This window comes from Centroberyx gerrardi, chromosome 12 (assembly GCF_048128805.1).
Source record: "Centroberyx gerrardi isolate f3 chromosome 12, fCenGer3.hap1.cur.20231027, whole genome shotgun sequence".
NCBI lineage: Eukaryota > Metazoa > Chordata > Actinopteri > Beryciformes > Berycidae > Centroberyx > Centroberyx gerrardi.
In genome coordinates this window covers 11,902,651-11,925,429 of record NC_136008.1, presented here as the reverse complement: position 1 = coordinate 11,925,429, position 22,779 = coordinate 11,902,651, and the positions used below count along the sequence as shown (strand labels likewise).

General features: G+C 41.7%; 2 protein-coding genes across 4 annotated transcripts; both read right to left on the bottom strand.

Moving 5' to 3' along the window:
* Positions 1–118: 118 nt before the first annotated feature.
* rbp5 (retinol binding protein 1a, cellular) lies at positions 119–3,444 on the bottom strand. The gene is made up of 4 exons (XM_071908610.2): positions 2,887–3,444; positions 2,241–2,425; positions 1,485–1,586; positions 119–557 (listed from the first exon to the last, which is right to left on the bottom strand). The coding sequence occupies exons 1-4, from the start codon at positions 2,960–2,962 to the stop codon at positions 504–506; spliced, it is 417 nt and encodes a 138-aa protein (XP_071764711.1). The 5' UTR covers positions 2,963–3,444; the 3' UTR covers positions 119–503.
* Positions 3,445–4,260: 816 nt separating this feature from the next.
* ptpn6 (protein tyrosine phosphatase non-receptor type 6) lies at positions 4,261–22,409 on the bottom strand. Of its 3 annotated transcripts, XM_071908949.2 has the most exons (16): positions 20,242–20,789; positions 19,795–19,819; positions 18,740–18,862; positions 16,290–16,484; positions 13,082–13,265; positions 11,105–11,221; positions 10,473–10,601; positions 9,969–10,065; positions 9,534–9,613; positions 9,191–9,337; positions 8,086–8,217; positions 7,793–7,947; positions 6,705–6,772; positions 6,357–6,508; positions 5,891–5,955; positions 4,261–4,567 (listed from the first exon to the last, which is right to left on the bottom strand). In XM_071908949.2, the coding sequence occupies exons 2-16, from the start codon at positions 19,800–19,802 to the stop codon at positions 4,471–4,473; spliced, it is 1,749 nt and encodes a 582-aa protein (XP_071765050.1). In that variant the 5' UTR covers positions 19,803–19,819; positions 20,242–20,789; the 3' UTR covers positions 4,261–4,470. The 3 variants fall into 3 exon arrangements, with proteins under 3 accessions (XP_071765050.1, XP_071765044.1, XP_078143314.1); XM_071908943.2 differs by lacking the exons at positions 19,795–19,819; positions 20,242–20,789 and adding an exon at positions 22,157–22,409; XM_078287188.1 differs by lacking the exons at positions 19,795–19,819; positions 20,242–20,789 and adding an exon at positions 19,324–19,337.
* Between the last annotated feature and the right edge of the window lie 370 nt (positions 22,410–22,779).

The following is a 22,779-nucleotide window of genomic DNA, read 5'->3' as shown; positions in this document are numbered from 1 at the left end:
GTGGTATATGGTAGTGGTATAGAACACAAAAAGGCCAAAAAAAAACATTCTTGGCAAATAATATTTTGGAGTTTGGAACAAGACACGATGTAACACACATGTAGCAGTGAAGCAGAACTGATGTATGATTTGTTTATAACATTGTGAAGGAAGATAGTGCAATAGGAGGAAGTATGTAGGGAATGTTTACACAAGTCACTCTGCTCTGTACCAAGTTCTCTCAATTTGTCATTTTTAGTACCATCAACCATATACAACTCAGCAATACGACAATCTTTCTACAGTGACATGCATGGAAGTATACATCAATGAAAAACACCGGTCGCTGATGTAAAATCATTCACTTCATGGGTCTTCAGTCTTATCCTTGTTGTCATGTTGCAAAACATTGTTAATTATAATAATACAAAAAAACCTATGGCACTCCTTATACCAAGTCCCAGGCTATATTCTATTAAGAATAAGGAGCTTGGGTTATTGAATATAACCCCTTTCCAATTACTTCAATCAGCCTTCTTGAAGACTTGCTTGGCAACCACGCCTTGAACTCTCATCTCCTGCAGAGGGGGAGAAAGAGAGTGAGCAACGATGAGACACTTTGATTGGCACATCAAAGAGAATGAAATAAGTGATTCACAAACCTGGGACTGTGTCCAAAACACAAACCCATTTCCCTCCCCTACGTTCTCCTCGTCCCTTGACCTTGTAATCCTCTCCCTCTTTCACTGTCTACTTATCTCCTCCCATGCCCCCTCCCCCTGGTCCCCCTCACTCACTCCCCATTAGCCTCTCACTACTCCCTTCTCCTACTTTGTGTAACTTTTAAAATCCACCATTTAATGCCTGATCCTCACCGGCATTTCTTTCCCAACTCTCTCCTGGATTTGAACACAAGCTCAACAACACATTGTTTTCATGGCTCCTCGTTGCAATAGAGGTATTAGAAATCCTGTGAGAGCTATTTAGTGGAACAATACTGATTGTTTGAAACCTTAATCAGTAACGACAAGTAATCTAGAAGCTACAAGGGATTAAATGCAGACCAACTGTTTTACTTTACTTTATTTTACCAGGCAGGCACTTAAGAACAAATTCTTATTTACATGAATGGCCTGACAAGAGGTTAGCCTCTTGGGACCAACAGGAGAAAGCCCAATCCTCTTCCTAGTTCCTCAAGCACCTTTTTAAGATGTGCACTCATGAGTCTTTTGCCTCATTTGTCTTTGCCCTCCTTGGTTGGGTCCCACTTCTTTTCTCTGGCATGTACAGGAGAGGCTCCAGCAACCTCTTTTAGTAAAGACATTGTCCTTCCCACTCACACTGTATAATGCAGGCAAGCATGAGAAAATAAGGCAATGAATAACTTCCACGGCCATCTGATTTGCATGTCCAAGCCCATTTAGCATGCATATCAATTTCCCATTTTCTTTCCTTGTCCCCCCCCCCAGGCCTCTTCTTTTCACTCCTACCACACACATCCTTACCAAATGTAGCATGTTGCCCTCCAGCCAGTGCGTCCAGCCTCTTCCCTCCTTCTCTCCTCGCTGTACACACACCAGCTGGTCCCCGTCCCAGCTGACTGTCGTCTGCATAAACACAGAGATGCTGTGTTAGTGTGTGCCATTAGTATGTAAAGTAGTCCACAGGCTAAGTCACACGGAGACACCAGCCTTTGTGCAGACCAAAGTGATGGCCATTAGTTCAAAAACTCTCTCTGTCCTTTTTGTTTTTTGTCTTGAATCTTTGTTTTTAAGTTTTGGTTTTGTGTTTGTTTTTTGTTTTCTGTTCATGGGTGGATGTAGTGTAAGCTACATGCCGCTTATCCTGATTTATGCACTGGTTTCTGAATGGATTTGTAAGCTGAAGAGGTCAATAAAGTATTTTTTAAATTAAATTCTCTCTCTCCCTCTCTTTCTCTCACACACGCACACACACCTCACTCAAATATTAAAACAAGCAACAGGAGGTGGTTACAAGACAAAATCACAGCAGTAGGTAGGCCGGCTCTTTCTCAGACATTCCAAATTAGCCACAAGCTCCCCATACATACACACACACACACACACACACACACACACACACACACACACACACATCAAAACAAAGCAAACTTGTATGACAAGTAATCTTAAACGCAGTATCACCATCTTATGTACACGCCCAGACAAGATAGTATGCACATTCAGGGGGAAAAAATAGACATAAAAACATGAATGCACGCACACACACAACACACACACCTGGCAGGTACGACCATCCACAGGTCCCAGGTCTTCAGTGAATTCTTGTCCCAGAGTGAAATCCATGTCAAAGTTCTTGAAGGTGGTGAGTGTGCGGATCTTCATGGCCCCTGTGGCGGGGTCATGGCTGATCTGTTTGGTGGGCTTCAACAAGCACACGATTTTCCTCAGAGCAAAATTTATATCTAACAGGGAAACAGAAAGTGGAGAGGAAATTCATTAACATACACTATGCCAGTCTCTCTTTGGGACGCTTTGTCTGTCATGCACACACACACAGCATGCACACAGACAGTTACAGTTACACACCCTTTGTGTGCGTGCGTGTGTGTGTGTGTGTGTGTGTGTCTGTGTCCGGGGTCATTGAAAGGACAAGGTGGCATAAATTCCATTACACAGATGTGGTATTACAAATAAAGTTAAAGTTTGCTGTACAACAAGTTTAGGCGATGAAACAATACAATGCAAAAATGTAATTGATCTAAAAGCCAAAAAGCAACAAAAGGCTGCAGTGCGAGTGTGAGCCGGAGAGGAGGGGTTTAATACTTGGCTGCTTGTTAGAGGAGAAACTATAAAATAAATTTCTTTAGCGGACTACAACAGAATGTAAAAAGTACATAGATGCGACTAAAACAAATGATCTTACCCAAAGCTCCGAGGTAGTCATCCATATTCTCTTGAGAAACCATATTAAACGTCCCGGAGTAATTAGGTTTAGACATTTTTTTCACCTTTTGTTAGGGGAAAACTCCCAACAAAAACTCCAAACACAAATTCTACCGAACTGAAATGCAACACCAGCTTACTTTTCTTCCGCCTTGCTTTTCCCCCCCAATACTGTCCCTGCTGATTTCCACAGATCAACTCCCGCGTTGTTTGATATCAATTTCACTGTAACCTTTGGATAATGCCTGGATTGAACGTGCGCGTAAAACTATACCCTGTTGTTGCGAATAATAGTCTGCATCAGCCGCGATTGCCTCTTCTGGAAGATTTGTTGCACAATCTTATGAATTCCGCTGAGCTGCAAACTCTCCTCCACGCTGCAAGCGCAAAATCTATTTAACTCCTCACTCTGGCAACTCCCACACGATTCATGACATTGTTTCTATAGCCTAATCCGCATCCCAACGCGGCTCTTTTCCGCCTTAATTAATAGTGCTTCCCCCCTCCTCATTCGCTGTGATAGAGAACAGACGTGTTCTGTGGGATCACATGCAGAGAGGGATGTGTGGCGGGGGAAAGTCCATTCATCTCTCCAAATGTTTGTTCGGAGCGATCAATTGGAGTCAAAGGCGGCGCTTCAGATCCCCAAAATGCGGCCGATGGAGGAAGATGTGGGACAGTCGACGGAACATGCATGCAAATAGCCTGCTACTCTCCACTTACTGTACCTGAGAGCTTAACAGTGTAACCACAGTCTGCTGTTGTGGCCGCTGGGCAGCTCCAGTGAGGTTTTATGGCTCAAGGCAGGGGCTGTAGGTTTCATTTCAGCTTTAGTGGGACACACTCTGGATCAAACCCCGGGCAGAAAATTACACTCACACAATATGGACATACTGTAGTGGGAGCCTAAATGTAGCTCCATTTCCCTCACTTCATAGGCAAGATTAAAAAAAAAAAAAGAAGAAGAAATGAGGAGTACATGAGGAGTATGCAGGTATGAGAGACAAAGGGGAGAATGATGGTCTGTGTGAAATAGAGTGAGGCATTGCAAAACTGAATCCCTGATGTGAAGGGCAAACATTAACCAAAATGTGAAACATGGCAGTCTGATTTGTTGTGAAAATGCCTTGACAAAAAGGAGATTCAAACTGGGGGAAGGTCTTGTGACCAAAGCCAATTACACAATATGCTTCAGTAAAACTCAGCTGTGCTGCTAAAAACACAGACTGAGTGAAAATGCTATATATTCATCTGAGGCAGAAATAATTGAATGGGACAATTCATCTTTCTCCTAATATTGATGGAGACATGTCCCCCCCCATTCATTCAAATAATTGCAAAAAAAAGACAATAAAATGACAAACTTTACACACATGCTCTGTCTTTATTTTCAACAATGCGTCAATCATGTTAACATTCAGTCTATACAGTATCAATGGCTTGTCGTGTCTCTGTTTTGAAACCTTAATTCTCACTTAAAAGACAAAAATTCTGTAACAAAAGACTGACTACATCAATATAATAATATGATATCCTTTCATAAAATATCTCAACCTCTTCACTTCTATCTTTTCCTCACTGAGCCGCTTTTCTTCTCCGACTTCTGCTTCTTCACGTCTTTTTTTCCTTTCGACAGATTCTCATATACGTCCTCCTTGTTTCTGGAGAGAGACAAAGAAAATGGGGATGGTGATTTTTAATTTATTTTCATTTAAGCTTTATTTACCCAGGCTAGGCTGGCTGAGCACACATGCTCTTTTCCAGCAAAGCCCTGCTAACGCCTTGATTTCTTCAGAAGATTCAACCTTTTGCAGGCATAGTTTAGCTACGTTTAGTTTAATTTAGTTGTTTATTTGTCATATGTTAAAAAAAAACAAGTCAGTGTTTAAAAACAATGAAATGTTTTCTCACAAGCCCCCCCTCCCCATCATACAGTAACAACTATAACAACCGCAGCTACAACAGCAACAACAACAACAACAGTTACTAAAGTTAGCAGCAGGTACCAGTGCAAATAAAGAGCAAGTGTGTGATATTAAAGTACTGGCAGTGGCTGTTAAGCACACAGATGGTTTATATAGCAACACAGATTGATTAGACACAGTTCTGTTCAAAGTGAATCACAGGCATAGGGAAGGTTAATGAACAGAGCCATTGGATGAGAACGATTTAATTAAATAGACCAACCAGACATAAATCAATCAGTTGAAGCTGGGAGCCTGCCAAGCATGTGTGAAACTCACACATTACTGCACTGTACAAGTGGCACGGTTCAACTGTGGTGAGGCAGAGGGCAACATGCAGCAAATCAGTGCAATCTCTGATACAACAGTGATTGTTAACAAAAGCTGCTCTTCTTTGGGTCCAGCCTCACAAGCTGGCTCGACTGGTCTGATGAAATCACAGGCTGCTCCAAGTACTTCAAAGGTCCCGAGGTTTGGGACTGAAGTGGCTAATGTGTGAGTTCCGTTCTGTTGTGTCTTTCCTAATTGGTTAATTATAACATAGTCCAGTGCATACACTAGGGGTCCCGAAGCCCAGAGGTCACACAAACACCCATTATTCAGACAGCAGAGGAATGGAGACAGACAGAAGAGGGACAAGCTGGGAATCTAGCTGAAAAAACAGTTTGTAGTCCCCAGTACCAAAGAGGAATATGTACTGAAAGTGAAGACGAGTCCAGCTGCAGCTTCATCCCCCCTCCACCCACAACTCCCTCTCTCTCCCTCTCTCTCCCTCTCTCTCTACAAATCAAGACCCGGTGCAGCTCGACTGTTCCTCCAAAAACTGCTGACGTAAGAATGAAGACAACTTTAAACCAAGTAGGAATTCAGTGTGAGGTTTAGAGGAGAGATGGGAATGTTTTAAGGACGTCCAAGTCACTCTCTCTCTCTCTCTCTCTCTCTCTCTGTCTCTCTCTCTCTCTCACCCACACACACACACACACACACACACACACACACACACACACTCTCTCAACTCACTTTGAGACCTTCCTGCTTGCTGGTGGGTGTTTGAGTTGTAGATTCCCATACTCTGTCTCAGTTTCCTGGGGAAGAGAAAGACAGAGACCATTGAGACAGTGCAGAGTGACGTTGTGATATTAGTTTAGTCTAGCGGGCAGGTTTCGCTCTCTCTGTGTCAACGTTCATCTTTCACACTGCACTCTTTGATAACATATCAGTCAGTAGGGGTGAAGCAGCCAGCCCCAGTGTTCAAAACAACAGTCCTAAGTGCAAAGGTCTACTGACATACACATGCCTTTGACCCTGAAGCCTTATTTTCTTGACTCCTCGTGACATAAATCTATATTTCAGCCACAGGGGAGAAAAAAAAGATGAATTCCCTTTGTGTTTCATATCCAATCCCCTTCTTCTTCCTGGTCTTTGTTTGCCCCCTGTGTTCAGCCGCCCCAGCCCCAGCACCCCCACCCCACCCCCTCCAGCTCACCATGGAGGCATTGTCTTGGGCCTTGGCGGCCTGTATGTACTCAGACACAGCCAGGTAGATGAACTTGTACTGGGCCTCGGTCTGCACCATGCCAGAGCGCTGCTCCCGTACCATCTGGATGCACTTCTGGATGTCAATATCACAGTCCCGGCCTGGAGAGAGAGATAGAGAGGAAGAAAAGGGTAGAGGGAGGGGAAGTGAAGAAAGGGAAAAATTGGATGGAAGCGGTATGAGAATAAATAAAGGGAAAATGTACTTGGTGCATGCTTGATTAGTTTGCTTTTACTGTATGCATATCTCAAGAACTGAAAGTGATTGATCTTCTTTTTTTTCTTCTTTTTTTTTTACCTTGAGCGTCAATGGTCTCAAGGATCATATCAATCACCACAAAGGTGCCCGTCCGACCGATCCCAGCACTGGACAGATTCACAGCAGAATGAAGGTTAATATATCTTGCCACCAATTAAAACACAGTGCAATTGTATGATAAACAAACAAACAGAAGTGGATAAAAGTGGAAAAAAATCAAGACAGACTATGTTTATCGGAGGGGATTACCAGGGATTTTTGCTTCTATGGTGCGCACTGATTGTATGTCTTAAGTGATCATGAATGCAGTGGTGAAATTTCACTTTATTACAGAAGGTAAGGGTCGGTCACTTCACACATGCTGAGGACCATTTGATCGCTTTGCAGAGACTAGTGGATTTGAAAAGGACTTGATGCCATGATAGGAGTTGTTAAAAGAAAAGATTATTAATGCTGTGCAGCTTTGTGAACATACATACATTCCAAAATAGTTATGCAACATAAGGGTAAGATAATCACTCAACCAACAACTTTAAAAAAAAAAAAAAAAGCACAAGTAGGGGAAAATTCCAAAAGGATAAAGTGTCAGTTGACTCAAAACCTTTAATTCTGCTACTACTAATCTTAATCCTGAAAATATGATAATCTTAATCTTAAACCTCAAATTCTTATCATCAAACCTAATGTTATCAAACCTGAATTTAGTAAAAAAAATAAAAAAAAATTGAGCAACTGAGATATTTTTAACAAAGCTATACAAGTAGAGATGTCTTCCCCAAGCCCCAAGACAACACACATTTAAAGTTTGAGATTTACGATCTCCTTAACACATGGTCCGACCCACCATTTGGTAAAACCCTCCATCTGGAAAACATATTGTCATGTCCTGCAAAAACCTCAGGAACTGAGAAAAAACAGATATTCCCATTGCCTCTCATGCATTTTTGACATTTTTCAACGTTTTCAGTGGTTTGGATAAGGCCCAAGATCACAAAACATCCCAACGCTGATATGTGGCACATGCTGTGCAATCTGTCTTTGAAATGCTGTATGAAATCATGCCACGATATGAGTCTGGGTTTACTGTAAGCCCCTTGTGACCTCTGGGTTAATCAGCTGTTCATTACCTGCAGTGGATGATCATTGGTCCAGCGTCAGGAAACTCAGCCTGTTTGCTGTTGACTTGAGTGAGGAAGCTGAGGACGCCTCCTGGCTCCTGGGGAACACCGTGGTCAGGCCAGCTCAGGTACTGGTAGTGCCATATGGTACGGTTTGAATTTGACTGGGATAGAGTTAAACAAAACACACACACACACAAATGAAAACTCATCAATAAAATATATAAGTGCAGGTTAAAAATGTGCAGCTTTACCTCAGCTACAGCCACAGCTAAGGTCAGAGGTCGGTGTTTGGAGGTTACCTGGTTCAGAGGAGCAATGTCCAGGATTCGGACTTTGTAATCAGCAGCATCTCTCTCCGACACACAGCTCACCACATATGACCCAACCTCTTTGGAGCTCTTAAGGTCTGGCCAGTATGGCACGCATTTATTCTGCACAAAAATACAGAGTAAGTCAAGTCAAACCTTATTTGTATAGCATATTGTGCAAGGAAACTCAGTGTGCTTAACATAAGTCAAAACCTGTGTGAACGGCTTTAGAGAAGAGAAACATTGTAAGTCAAGTCAAGTCAGGTTTATTTGTATAGCCCTTAATCACATCTACAGTCTCAAAGGGCTTCACAACGGCCACATTATGAAAATAATAAATGAAAACAACACTTCCCAACCTTTGACCCTCACTGAGGACAAGGGAAAACTCCCACAAAAAATATCATTAGGGGGAAAAAAATGGAGGAAACCTTGGGAAGGTCAGCTCAAAGAGGGCTCCCCCTACCAGCTTAAGCCTGCTTTTTAAAAGAGGTTGGTGTTGGGGCGCACCTCAGGCCCTCTGGCAGACTATTCCAACAACTGGGAGGATGATAGCTACAAGCAGCTTTGCCAGCTTTGGATTTCATCCTTGAAACTATTAAGAGGTAAGAGGCCGGTGCCAGAAGCCCTGAGAGCTGTAGTTGGCTCAAGCCTTGCAATCAAGTCAGAGATGTATTGTGGGTCCGGGACATTTAGAGCTGTGCAGGCCAGCAGCAGAATCTTAACGTCCGCTCTAATGCTTTCTGGAAGCCAGTGCAGCGATCGAAGGTGTAATGTGTTCAGTTTTTCTTGTCCTAGTCAAGACTCTTCTGAGTAAGCTGCAGGCGCCCCACAGTTTTACCACAAGACTGGAAAAGACTTGTAATAGTCTGATCTACTTGTAATAAGGCATGCAAAAACTTTTAACAGTCTGACTGCCACAGAAATTCTCGGACTTTAGAAAAGTTTTTAGAAAGCTGTGAAAACACCCTTAGTGGGAACATTCATGAAAGATTTCTGCTTTTCTGCTTCGACTAATACGGTCACATTTGCACACGGTTTCAAAAAACGTACAAAGTCCAAATAGGTATTCCATTTATACTCTTTTGATACCGACCCGTCCCTTCTCGACCTCTCTTGTTGTCATGACGATCACCCTTGTCCTCTCCTGCCACACCATCTGCCAGAAATCATTGACAGTTGTTGCTAGGCAACCCTGGGTGGCTATGTAAACCTTCTGATCTTCTGTCTCCCACAGGGTGTTCTACAAACAGAGAAGGTACCAGTGAATGCACTTTAATAAACAAACACGATCAATACAACAATAAACTCAAAGATGAGTAATTAAGATGAGTAATAAATAGATTGAATAACTGAAATATGACAATTTTCCATTCTATAATTATTTTGTGTATTTGTAATTTAGTGTTACTGTGAAGCCAGTGAGTTTGGACACTTACTTTCACATAGTTGGCGTTGATATAATCTGAACCAACAACATTGGAATCAACATCCTGCAGGATAACCCTGGTGTCATTGACTTGTGGCAGAACAGGATGGAGCGTAGAAATGGTCGGAGAGAGAGAGAGTGAGAACAATTGGTTGAAAGTTAGTACTGTCAGATAGTGGATTTATTCATGGGATTTATATTGCAGGTTGTTTCATTTGATTAATGATCAGAGGAAGCCTAGAAGCTTAAAACTATTCAGTATTGCACAAGAAAAGACATGATAGTAGACATGATAATAAATTTGTATAGAATATGTTTTTTTCCTATCCCATGAATCAGCTCGCGACCCCCCCAAAATTATCTTGCGTACCACTGGGGGGGGGCCCAAACCAAGGATTGAGAACCACTGATTTAGACTATTATACTGATACGGAAAAACTCTCACAGGGAAGAATGTTCTTGTATCGGTTTTTGCTCTTGTTTTCTGGCCTCTGGCCCTCCTCTCTGCTCTTTTTCACCCTTGCCTCCAACTTTTGAAGAGCCTAAAGAGAGCGAGAGAGAGAGAGAGAGAGGGGGGGGGGGGGGGGGAGAGTTAGTGAGAGAGAGAGAGAGAGAGAGAGTTAGACAGAGAGAGAGTTGTGAGAGAGAGAGAGAGAGAGAGAGAGAGAGAAAGAGAGGTGATTATGTAGCGCTGTATTCCACCACCACAAGATGGTAGTATACTGCCTCTATAGTTTGTAGTATCTCATCCACGGTAAGGGAGTAAGCCTTGAAATGTAAAATGCTAATGGACATGTAAATTCATTATGAACGAGAAGCCTGATGTATTATTTATTTCCCCCCGCTTTATGACACTCCCATTTTGACAATCTGATCAAAGCAGTGCGCACACAGAGCAAGGTGAGAAATAATATAACATAATCTGTTGTAAGTCCCTCCCAAACCTTACATCAAACTCCTCCCAGAAGCCCGCCTTGCTCTTCTCCCCCTCGCCTTCCTTCTGCCCCTGTGTTGTCTGGTCCAGCAGTTTCACTCTGCTATCAATGTCTGCCGCATTCACTCTGGTGGAGAAATAAGGCTGCAGAGAGAGAGAGAGAGAGAGAGAGAGAGAGAGAGAGAGAGAGGAAGAGTGATGAGGAAACAAACACTCAAACACTCACTATCATTATGGATTCGTTACTCTATAATTGCGCAATTGGTATACTTGTCAGATGTTCTCATCACAGATTTGAAAGAAAACTTTTAGAATATAGAGAAGCCACTAAACACTGTGCAATTATTTATAACACAACACCCATCCAGTCATCAGCATTGCTTCACTGAGGCAGGACACTTAAACAACAAACTTTAAGATGTGAGTAATCTTTCCGACTTGTGGGCTGCACTGCTTCTGCACTGTTTCACAATATTTCACAAAGACCAGTTTCTGTTTTTCAGCTCACTCTGACATTCAAACCTGTTGAATCTGCGGTGCAAAACCTGCAGATATTGTATATAATTTGGTATTTAATTGGGGTATTCTGCACATTCTGATATGTTTTATCTAAATCATTTGCGAAGCTGTGAGACAGCTCAGCTCACCTGTTTGAGGTGCACCCAGTTGCCAGAGATCTCCTCGATGCCTTTGCGTTTGTAGTTCTCCACCAAGTCTGCCAGTGTGTCAAACATATCCGAACCGCCCACTGTATACCTGTCATTCTGGATACACACACACACACACACACCATACAAGCTCTGTCTGATATAAAGTGTTATGTTCCAAAATGAGGTATCCACCAACTGAAAAGTGACATCTACTATCACAAAATGATTGATAGCACAACATGAAAACAAATTATGATTTAAATGGTGGTAATGTTTAAAGGATAGTAGGTAACTTAAAGGATAATTCCTGTTATTTTCAACCTGGGCCTTATTTTCCTAGTTTTTCCCATCACGACGAGTGATTGTGCTCATAATGTCATTACTTATTCATTGCCAATACACACCCAGAGCGCCAACGCAACCTCCAACAAAAAGCAATTAAAACATTTTCAGCACAATAACACTCACACTGTAATGGGACCTGCCTACATCTCATTTTCCAATTACTCATTGTCTGAAACTTGTGTGTGTTGCGGTATTGAAATGTTATTTAAACTAACGTGTAACAAGTAGAACAGAATAGCTCCCACACAGCAGCATTCCTGTGACAAAGCGTTGCACCCAACGTTTACAGTGTGGAAAATGCACAAACCGCAGAGAGAATCAATTCCGGCCTGTGCAGAACAAATTGATTTTGTCTGATGACTGGTTTGTTGGCACTTTAATCAGATATATTTTCATGAAAGCGTGCTGACGAAGAAAAATAATTTCCCCGCGTGTGAAAGGCATGAATGTACTCTGATGTAATCACATCTCATCTGGCACCAACAGCAGTAACAGACCCTGAAGATTAGAGCCAAGCAAGGTTCACAAACTCTCCTGATCCTTGCCCCCTGAGAACGCTTGTGCAAAGGCTTATATGACCCTTATAGTAATCTCATAATCTATTATCCTGCAGCCGTGCCCGACAAACAATGCCACCCATTCAAATGAGGACTGCACAGCGTTTGCTATGAACTGCAGCTAAAAATAAAATGCTAAGCTCCTGTTGGTGCTGATGACGCGGGGACATAATCTATGAAAATGAGGCCGGGTGTGACATGTTACTGTATTCTCACCAGCGGTTACAAAATGTACAGACTGAATGTACACTACCAGTCAAAAGTTTGGGCACACCGCATTTTTCTTTATTTTTACTATTTTCCACATTTTAGAATATTGGTAAAGACATCAGAACTATTCAATAACACAAATGGAATTATGCAGTGACCAAAAAAGTTTTTAAAACTATCTTATATTTTCGGTTCTTTAAAGTATCCGCCCTTTGCCTTGATGGAAAGGCAAAGGCTTTGACAAGAAATTCATGCATAGGCATCAACTTCGCTATTTATATTTGTCTAAAAAAACGAATTTCAAGCATTTAAGCACAAGCTTTTAGATCAAAATGGCCTTAAGATAATGAAAAACATAGTACATTCAATCAGGTGTGTTCAAACTTTTGACTGGTAGGGCACAGTTGAATAATAAGGTCAAAATTCATAATTTGGTTTCACGTGCTTTTAAAATTGGTCAGTGGTACCTGACAACTGTTGGTGAGCATTTCTGTTGAAGTGTTCCTATTTCTTAGAAGGCCCTTACACACTTCACTAACGTCTATGACCAAAAGACAGAGTTGAAAGATGAGCAATGGTCTGACATTGCATCAGAATGGGGAAACTAGAGCTTTAACCTATTTCACAGTATGGTGCACTGCACAACTTTGGGAATACCCGTCAGTGTTTTGAATGATGTGAATCTGATGTTTTTTGTCGTTCCTAATTCCGTATATTCAAAGCAAAAACTTGACCAAGAAGAGCACTCACTTTTGTGCATGGACTGTCTTGCGGGTCGGACGCACAAACATGGACAAACACACTGACACACACACACACATGGAGACGTTGGAAATGGCAAAAGGGACAGAGAGGCGCCCACCTGGCACATGATCTTGATGTGGGAGACCCTCCTTCCTCCTGATTTGTTCCTCTCCTCTGTCAGAACAGACAGAACAAAGTCTCCAGGTTTGGACAGAGACTCCCTCACCAGGAAGGTCCCAGGCTCATCCCGTTCTCCCAGCAGCTTCTCTGCATTTGGCCCGGACAGGTGGCCATGATACCACCTGGGTTACAAAGACAGACAGATGGCTCATGATGTAGCTTCTACAGCATGTACACAGGTATAAAGATAGTCAGGCGGTGAGCTAAATTTGGCTTTCTTTGCTGCTGCGGTTCAGCACGGTGACCCACAGAGCCTAACCAAAAGCGGTCTTTCGCTTCATAATGTTGTTTGAACATTAAATATATACTTACTTAATATCAAAGCAAATAGCAATGGCAAGCAAGGCAATAGCAAAAAAAGAGACTTTCGCTCACTGTCCCAATATTCACACTTTTGACTGTATGTGGTTATGTGCTGAGAAACTGACAACTTACAACAGACATTTTGCACACAAAGTACAATGGCAGTGACTGAAAAATGACAAAACAATCCTTTATCTTCTCCCTTGTTCACCTCCACTTAGTTATTTTATTTAAACAAAGCACTTTTTGGGCTGGGACTATTCTGTAACTGCAGTGTGTATTGCATAATCAGTCGATTCAGAGCTACCCGGTTGTGAGACGCTCTAGTCAGATGTTTATAGCACAGGTGTGAACAATATACAGTGTGTGGAAATAGAAAGCCACAACAGAATCAGAAGCATTAGTTAATTGTTATAAATGGCAGGTACAGATGTTTCTGTTGCAGGTCGATCGTATTTCTGTCCCCGACTGTAACGTGCAAACGTGTGTGAATGAGAGAATGTGTACTTGGGCTGGGCTGTCACTTAATTTTAGGCACAGTTCTCGATTTCGTCTTCGAAACTTCCTGCTTTGTGGTCGGAAAATTTCTGATGACAGATTTTGTGGCTGAAGAGGACAAAGTATTTATAGCCTGTGCCCCCCCCATGAGTTACACACACAGATCCCCCCTCTCCCCATGCTGCCCCTCCTCTCTTCAAACTCCTACTTTTATAGCTGTTGATAGTGCAGTAGAGTGCATGATACTTATGCACACGATTTTTAATGATTTACTTATTTGGTTTACTTATTTGTCAAATCACAACCTATGATTTTAGAGAAACTGAAATAAGATTCACCATGGTGTTTGATAAACACTTTTTCACATATCACTGGTTGTGAGAACCAGTACTTGCTGCAAAAATAAAGGTACTGACCATGCAATTTTGCAGAAGTAGAAGAACAGCCCTTGCACAGGAATGTAGTACAACCATGACAACCGTGAATACTGCAAATAACTGATAGTGTACTGTATGGTAAGTGTGCAAATACAGTATAAGAAAATGATTCAATCCTATATTTCACAGGCTGGCTTGATTGCATGTCAGCCAGGTTAGTTCCACACATAAAACACTTAAATAACCTCATGCAATAGTGCTAAGTAAGGGCCAAACAGCATATATATCCTCTTTTCTGAGAAGAGATTGACTGACAGATAAATGAGCCTGGAATGGAATATAACTGCACCACACAGTGACCTGCTAAGGTATGTAATCATGGTTCTGAGATGAGAGAGATTGAGTGAGATGGGGAAGACGGCAAGTAAGCAAGAACACGATGGAGTGTGCAAGAGAGGAAGACAACTGGGGTCTGGCCATTGCTTTCAAAAGTGTCAAAACTTAAAGTTTCCAACCGCAGCAAGAAAGGGAAGTTAGACAACTGACAGAGAGAGGAGGGAGGGGGGGAAGAGGGTAGAGCTCCAAGCTTGGGTGAATTATACTCACACACACTCATACACTCACACACTCACATTTGCACACATAAGACAGAGAGTAGTGTCCTCCTCTGATGGTTGAGATTTGACTCATAAATGGAGCGGAACAATGCATAGCCTTTATACATTTATCACCATGGTAGCCAGTTGGACATCAACCTACTTTAAGCAGCCTACAGTTTCACAGTGTTTCCAGGTCTTTGTTGCCAAATGGGAGAAAAACTCCAATTCTAAAACCATACCCACCTCCCCCAGCAACTCCGCCTCCATCAAAAAATGTCATGGAATTCAAGTGCACAGTGTGGGCGAGCACATTTCATATCAGAATTAAAAAATATATATATATTATATTTTTCACTCTATTTTAACAAGGCAAATTGATTAAGAGCAGCAAAAAGTGATTCCCGCATTTCTGACATTTACAGTCTTTACACTGCAGACCGCTTTTCATATGGAATCCATGAGTTACAACAATCAGACAGATGTATGACTGAAGCCTAGACTGCTGTAGGTTCTTGGTGTCTGGACTGTGGGTGTTTGTCTTCACTGACTCACACTCTGACAGACAACCTGTCAGAGGGTGTCAGAGCAGATGCTGGAGCCATAGAGAGCCTTTTATTAAATAAATGGCTGTCAATGACATGCCTTCTCCCCAGAGGAAAGCATTCAAATCAGATCAAATCAGAATGATAAGCGGAATTTGAATAGGTGCTGTGGGTGTCTGGCACCCACGGCCGACAATGTAAAGAATCCCTTGAGATGTAGTGATATTGGTGACATAAGGTAAATAAGCATATTATGAACAATTTTCAGCTATATTTTGTCGCTAATTCACTCATCAATCTTTATCTTTTAAATTTGCAAAGATGGAATTACAAAAAATGAATTTGTAGGGTTGGTGCAATACGGCAGATTTTGAAAAAAAAAATAATGTTGCTGCTGTGATAGTGAGGCACTGGTAATACACCAAAATACACAAAATTCTGGCTACATGCTCATGTTGTTGTTTTGATAGATCACTGGGAATTAGTGCTACATTTTCTGTAGCATAATAGTTGTGAGGTTTAACTGTAATTTTAGTATGCTAACAAAGTTATTATTTTTGCAATCTCAACTGTAGCTATATCCTGATCAGAACCATAAATTATACTTATTATCCACAGTGGATAATCAATCATTCTAGGAAAAACCACTCATCATTTTATAAGCATGCTCCCTTAACCACCTAACCACCTCTATTACACTAACCAGAGTGTAGGCGGTGAGAGCACAAAGAAACCAGGGAGTGTGGGCCGTATTAACCTGCTGGGGGTAAAACATTAAGGTTTGACAGAGTGAGGGGGTGAAAGGTGAGAGGTGAGAGTGTGCAGACCTCTCTGTGGTGGGGTCAGAGCAGTTGACGGGGTATCGGAGCTCGATGGTGGTGCCGTCCTTGTCCTGGAGGATGCCGTTCTCCGCTGTGTAGTACTCCACCAGCTCCGACAGCGTGGCAAACTTCTCTCCTCCGTACAGGTCGTAGAAGTCGCCTGTGTTTTGGATACGGATGTGGGTCACCGAGTCGCCCACCCTGGGGAGAGGAGGCAGTCACAGTTTCACCTACAGTGATACTTTTCTTAACAACTTTCCTTGGCAAAGATCTTCCTGAGGACAGTGCCGAACCTTTCAAGTACACTCTCTGTGTCAGGAGATTTTGGATGGGAAATTTAAAACTGTACAGCAGTAAAATTTCTTATATGATATATAATTTACAACCTTTATTGTTTCAACAGCCAAAATGACAACTGATTTATTAGTTAGTTACTGGTCAGAGGCTTTGATTTGATCTTCACACTAATCTGAGATGCTGCAGCAATGTCTACATATCTATGCATTTATCTATGTATGGACACATACCTGTAGCCTACAGTATCTGTACACAGCGTACACAGTCAATATTAACACTGGAAAAAACCTTTGTAAACAGGATGCAGCGATAATATCACAACTGTGTGATGAAGGTTTTGATAATTGCATGACCTTTTGATCACGAGCAACATAAAGAGCTTTTTTTTTGTGTTTCTCAAGTTAATATTTGAGACCAGTATTTACTGGAGGTTTTATTGTATGTAGTTTTTGGAAGAAAGACATCATTAGCAAATTTAAACATAATTATCCTTTTGAATCAAAGTAAAAATCTATTTATTTTTAACCTTTATTTAACAAGGTAAATTGATTAAGAACACTGTTCATTTCTCTAGCTGCTTAATCCTTGTCAGGGTCATGCGGGGCTGGAAGCTATCCCAGCATGCTTTGGGCAGAAGGCAAGTGAGACACCCTGGACAGGTCAACAGTCCCTCACAGGGCAAACAGAGAGACAGACAATCCCATTCATACATACGGGCAACTCAGAGTCTCTAATCAATCCAGCTGATTTGCATGTCTTTGGAGTGTGGGAGGAAAGCCAGGCGAACATGAGGAGAACATGCAAACTGCACACAGAGACACAGAGACACAGAGACACAGAGACACAGAGACACAGAGACACAGAGACACAGAGGCACAGAGACACAGAGACACAGAGACACAGAGACACAGAGACACAGAGGCACAGAGACACAGAGACACAGAGACACAGAGACACAGAGGCACAGAGGCACAGAGACACAGAGACACAGAGACACAGAGACACAGAGACACAGAGGCCCCGGCTTCTTGCTGCGAGGCCACAGTGTGAACTGCCGAGCCACTCTGCCGCCCGCAAGACCAGAACATGCTTTTTCATATTGGAAAAATGGTGAGAGTGTTCGACCAGCAGAGAAAAACAGTTACTGTCTAGTTTCAAATGCTGTTCCGGGGATTTTTCATTGTGGAGATCATTATTTATTATTATTATTATTTATTATTACCATTATTTATTCAATAATACATGTAATTTTTTCAATATCTCCATCCCAAAACTACATATTGTAGTATATAATCATTGCCATTGATAAGGGTTTTATTACACCTAATTTAAAATATTTACGCACTGTACATGAGCTTTACAGCAACATCTACAGTGGGATGTATCAGTCAAAACTAATGAGCAAAGGTTTTCATGTAAGATGTGTGCGTACTTACATGCACTCAATTTGTAACATGAAATTTCAGTTATTGCACGTAAGTCTATTTAATTCTTTCAGTAAACGATTCACATTGTATTGGCACAGTTTAATTAACTTATTTTATTCATTTGTAATAGCATTTTAATAAGAGCATTACGTTTGAAAGCAGTCCCTCCTATTTTGTGTATATGATATAACCAACCAAATCAACACAAAGGCCCACTTATTTGAAAAACGATTTCAGAAAAAAATAAGCAACATTTACCTATATTATTGTATTGTGTAATAACACAGTTATTAGTACACAATATCACAGGTGTGATTTTATCATGCTCAAAAAATGCTTTGCAACAGCATGGATGGCAATTCAGATGTCCAGCACATCTCTATTTATATCCAAAGGTTGTCATATAATTTGTAATGCAATGAACAGTAAATATACAACCAGCAGAGCAATTTAGGAAGACTGGAAGGATGATAAAACAATAAAGGTAAGAAAAACACTGCAAAGAACCTGGATTTGCAAAGAACCACATACTGTGATTATATAACCAGCTTATCCTATATTCACAGTTATTTGTCAGTTATTTTCTACTTATTTTTAAGGTATGTGAAAGACAAAGGTGGGTGGACTTCTCACACACACAGAATAAGGTAAAGTAAGATTTCTCCCTGGCTGTGGAGTTGGACGAGGCTCAGAGAAACGTGGGCTCTCTGCTGAGACGGGTCGACTTATTACCTGACAGACAGGGAGAAATCTCCTACATTCTTCTTGCTGGGTCGGGCCAGGAAGCTGCCATGGCTGCCTCGAGACTTCAACACCGCCTCAGCCTCCAGGCCTGTGATGTCTCTGTGGAACCACCTGGAACAACACACACACACACACACATATATAAACCTTATATGTACACTCTCCGCTTCAGCTTACCCACAGATAATAGTCACAAATAAAGGGTTTCATTCCAAAAAGCTGTGAATCCATTTTGTTACCTGAAATTTATCAGGTCATATTTGAAAAACATAGATGATTCTGTCCTCATAAAATGAACTATTTCATAAGCAATGTCTTAAGATGATTCCTAACCCATAATGTTCTTAAATTTTAGTCAATATGGGAGAATGGAGGTCATGTTTTTTTAAATGGTGGATATCTCATTTTGGAACGAAAGTCTTCAAATGCAGACATATATACTTTTGTGCGGCCCAACATCGGCATGGCGGCTATTATTTCCTCAAATCACTTGGTGATTGAATTGATGAATGCATGGAAAAGAAGGAATACAAAGTTAATGTATAGACAAAATACTGAACAAATGTACACACATTTTTCATTTTTCCTGCGATCGCCATCTCAGCAATCTAACAGCAGGAATAATACAATACAATACGATCTTCAATGAAGGCTCGCTACCGGACTGGCAGGTGAACTGTGGTCTCACCACAGTCCGGTTGCCTCAATTTATTCTGCTCAGGCCTGTTGCAAACATACCACTGGCTATAGAAATATAGAAACACAGTGATATAATATACCGGAGAGGGAAAGGAGGGCTTGCTCAGCTCTGTTTAAATAAAACATCATTAGTGGCACAAAGTCCATGTGAAAACAGATACTGAGCAGTACACACACATCACAAATCACATGATAGAAGAACAGAGCCGGACAATGCAACAGCTGGAGCAAGAAAGAGAAGGAGGAATGGAAACAGAGAAGTTCACATCACGCTTTACACGAAAGACAGATTACAACAGGAGTTGACTAATGGAGGATTAGTGTCCAGTGAGGACTTGACTCACCGAACCATGTCGTTCTTTACTTCTTCTGGGACCAAAGAGAAGGAGAGTGATGGGTGAGGCTCACTTGTAATTGCACACGTACAGACTGAAGCATAAGCAATACCCTTGACTTCTAATGTCATAAATGAACAACCTACTGCTCGCTATCGCCTCGCTACAAACCAGTATACTCGCTTCAGTACAACAGATGCAACACTTTCATCACATGCTTACGCTCTTTTTTCACATCACATGCTTTTTACTCTTTCACACACTCTCTCTCTAACACCAACATCCCTCCATCCAACTCCAATAACTCTCACAACTCTATCGCTCTGCACACCATATTCACAAAACATCCCCCAAACTACCCGCACTCTCCTCCTTTCCCCTCTATGCATTTCTCCGTCCAATCCTCTTCCTATCCAACCCCTCTCTTTCCCAATAGGAAAGCAGGTAAACACTTACTGTTCTCAGCTGCTTCTGAAAACAAGTGACACTCGCTGATAAGGCTGGGCTGTATATGTCTTGCCCCTCTGTTCTCTCCCCTCCTCTCTGTCTCTCTCTCTTGCTCTCTCCTTCCTTCCTTTTTGTGGCTCCTTTCACAAAATAGTGAAAGCAAGACAGACAGCAACAAAAATAGCTGACAGGCCGGAATTCCTCCAACAGATAGACCCTTTTTAAACAGTCACAATAAAAAAAAAACCTCTTCATATGCAAGAATAGAATAGCCGGTAACTTGCTCTCTGACGCTCCATCTCTTTGTTTTCTGCGCGGTCTGTGAAGGCAATGAAACTGCAGAGACGATTCAAACCGTTCAGTTTGTCAATGAATTATGAGTGACAGCACCTTTCCAGTTGGAAAAAAGAAGAAATGCCACGCTGGTTACAGGAGTCAAAAACAAATAGCATCCACAAAATATGCTGCTTCAGCTTCTCATGCCTCCGCGAACTAGCCCACACTTTGTTTCTCATTCATCTCTTCACGATACTTTTTTCCCCTCAGCCCACCTGTCTGCTATTCCCCTTCTCTGTTTTCTGTTTGCTCTTTACTTCCAGGTGTGTATCTGTGTGTGTGTATTTGTGTGTGCCTGTGTGTGTGTGTGTATGTAACACACAAAGGTCAGAGTTACGGTACACTTCCTTATTTGCAGTACAACCTTCCCCCCTCTACACTGTCTGCATGTGTGTGTGTGTGTGTGTGTGTGTGTGTTGCTTTCAGGTTGTAAACCATCTGCAACTGTGAGCCCATTCCATATCGCACACACAAACTACTGAAGCAAAAACTATAGAAACCCAACAAAGGACAAGGTGACCTCAAAAAAAGTAACAAGTGCATGGAGCAAAACATATAAAGTTTTGGTCTGGCATGTCTTGCATCTTTACCTTGCTCCACAAGAAGTGTGTAGAGCCATGTAAGTGACATTACTTCTCCCATAATGCAACACAAATCAATACACGCCTGCACTATAAAGGCTTAGTTACATTGTCAACATGACATGTTACACATATGCCACAAACACATGAACAAACAAGGGCTCTCTGCATTTGACTTGCAAATCAAATTCCCTTACAAGAGGTATGAAAGGGCGCATTTGAATGCATGTAAAAACACACCAATTCTTTTCCCAAGCCAAACACATTTTCCTCATCTTACAATGAATCATACACTACATTTTGTATAGTATTGGTGCAGATGTGTAATGGTAATACAAACATTTTACCAACATTATTATAAGACATGACACCTTTATAAATTCAATGCAGTATTTGAATAGTCGGGAAAAAGAAAAGTGTGAAGGAACATATATGCCACTTCCCCCCACCGACACACACACACACACACACACATGCACACATACAGCACTGCAGGTGTTTGTTATGCTCAGGGCCGTGGTTAACGCCAGCTATTGCATTTTGCATTATGGTGCACACAAATTCACATGTCTAACAGCTGAAGCAGCTTGGCTTCTCTTCCCTTCTGATGCCACAGAGCTTCGTTTCTCAGACTGTTCGACGAGCGAAGCACCGTGACACAAGATGATAGCAGCACTTTCTCGCAGCCTCGGGAGGGTGAACGATGATGACTCTCGAGTTTTGTTCATTCTTTTGAGTGTTGCAATGCATCAACCTGTTTCTATGAGGAAGACTTTAGATGCTACGCTCTTATCTCTAGGTTTCTGGGTTAATTCCTTCCATCCTCTGTGTGTAAAACAGAAATACATGTCACAGGAATCTTTTGTTTTTATTGTTTGTCAGGAGATTATGACTCTTTGCTATTGGTTACCTATAATGTTGGTGATCTAGGAAGTTCATCTTTAGTTGCTCTGAATAAGAGCGTCTTCTAAATGTAAAATGTAGGCGGACAAATACAAGAAACTCACCTACAAGACATTGCAGGAACTCTTTTACTCTGCACTCAAGCGACTCGGGGATTGCTGTCAGTCTGGTCTCTCCACCAAGACGAAATGGGCTGAATCCAGTCTCTTCTCTGTGGTGCTGTCTGAGATGAGGTAGATCTCTATTTCCAAGCAGAGTAGAAACTTGCAGAAAGAGCTGAGTTATATCAAAAGCAGGTCATGCACTTTTTAAGTTAAGTGTAGCCTACTCTCCTTGTTCCCCTTGTGTTCCTTACTTGCTCCCAGTCTTGCTCATATTTAGCCTTCCCCTCTCTCTCTCTCTCTCATGATAAGATATCAGGCTTCATTACCAGCCCAGCCTATTCGCCCACCCTGTAATTTACTCCAATTTTCTTAATTACCCAACTATCTATGGGAGAAAATAACCCTGTTCCTGTCCCCTTCTCTCCCTGCTCTTCCTCTCGCTACCTCTTCCATCTACATAGGCTCTCGTTTTGCTTTTCCATCTCTCTAGCAAATCAAATTTGTTTCCATGTAAATTCCATCTCACCTTTTGAGACAAGCATGCAAAGTATGTCAGTTATTTTTAGTTTGTATAACTTCACTTTCTCTGGCTGCTATCAATCTATGCCAGTAAACACAAATTA

Bases quoted from the DNA above. Each gene is read 5' to 3' on its own strand.
- rbp5 (XM_071908610.2), bottom strand. From the start codon at position 2,962: ATGTCTAAACCTAATTACTCCGGGACGTTTAATATGGTTTCTCAAGAG. The intron at 2,426-2,886 runs GTAAGATCATTT...TTTCCCTGTTAG, and splicing joins TGACTACCTCGGAGCTTTGG to ATATAAATTTTGCTCTGAGG. The intron at 558-1,484 runs GTAAGGATGTGT...CCCCCTCTGCAG, and splicing joins AGGGCAACATGCTACATTTG to GAGATGAGAGTTCAAGGCGT.
- ptpn6 (XM_071908943.2), bottom strand. The intron at 13,266-16,289 runs GTCTGCACACTC...TTTGTAACCCAG, and splicing joins TCTGACCCCACCACAGAGAG to GTGGTATCATGGCCACCTGT. The intron at 6,509-6,704 runs GTAAAAAAAAAA...CTCTCTCTCCAG, and splicing joins TGAGACCATTGACGCTCAAG to GCCGGGACTGTGATATTGAC.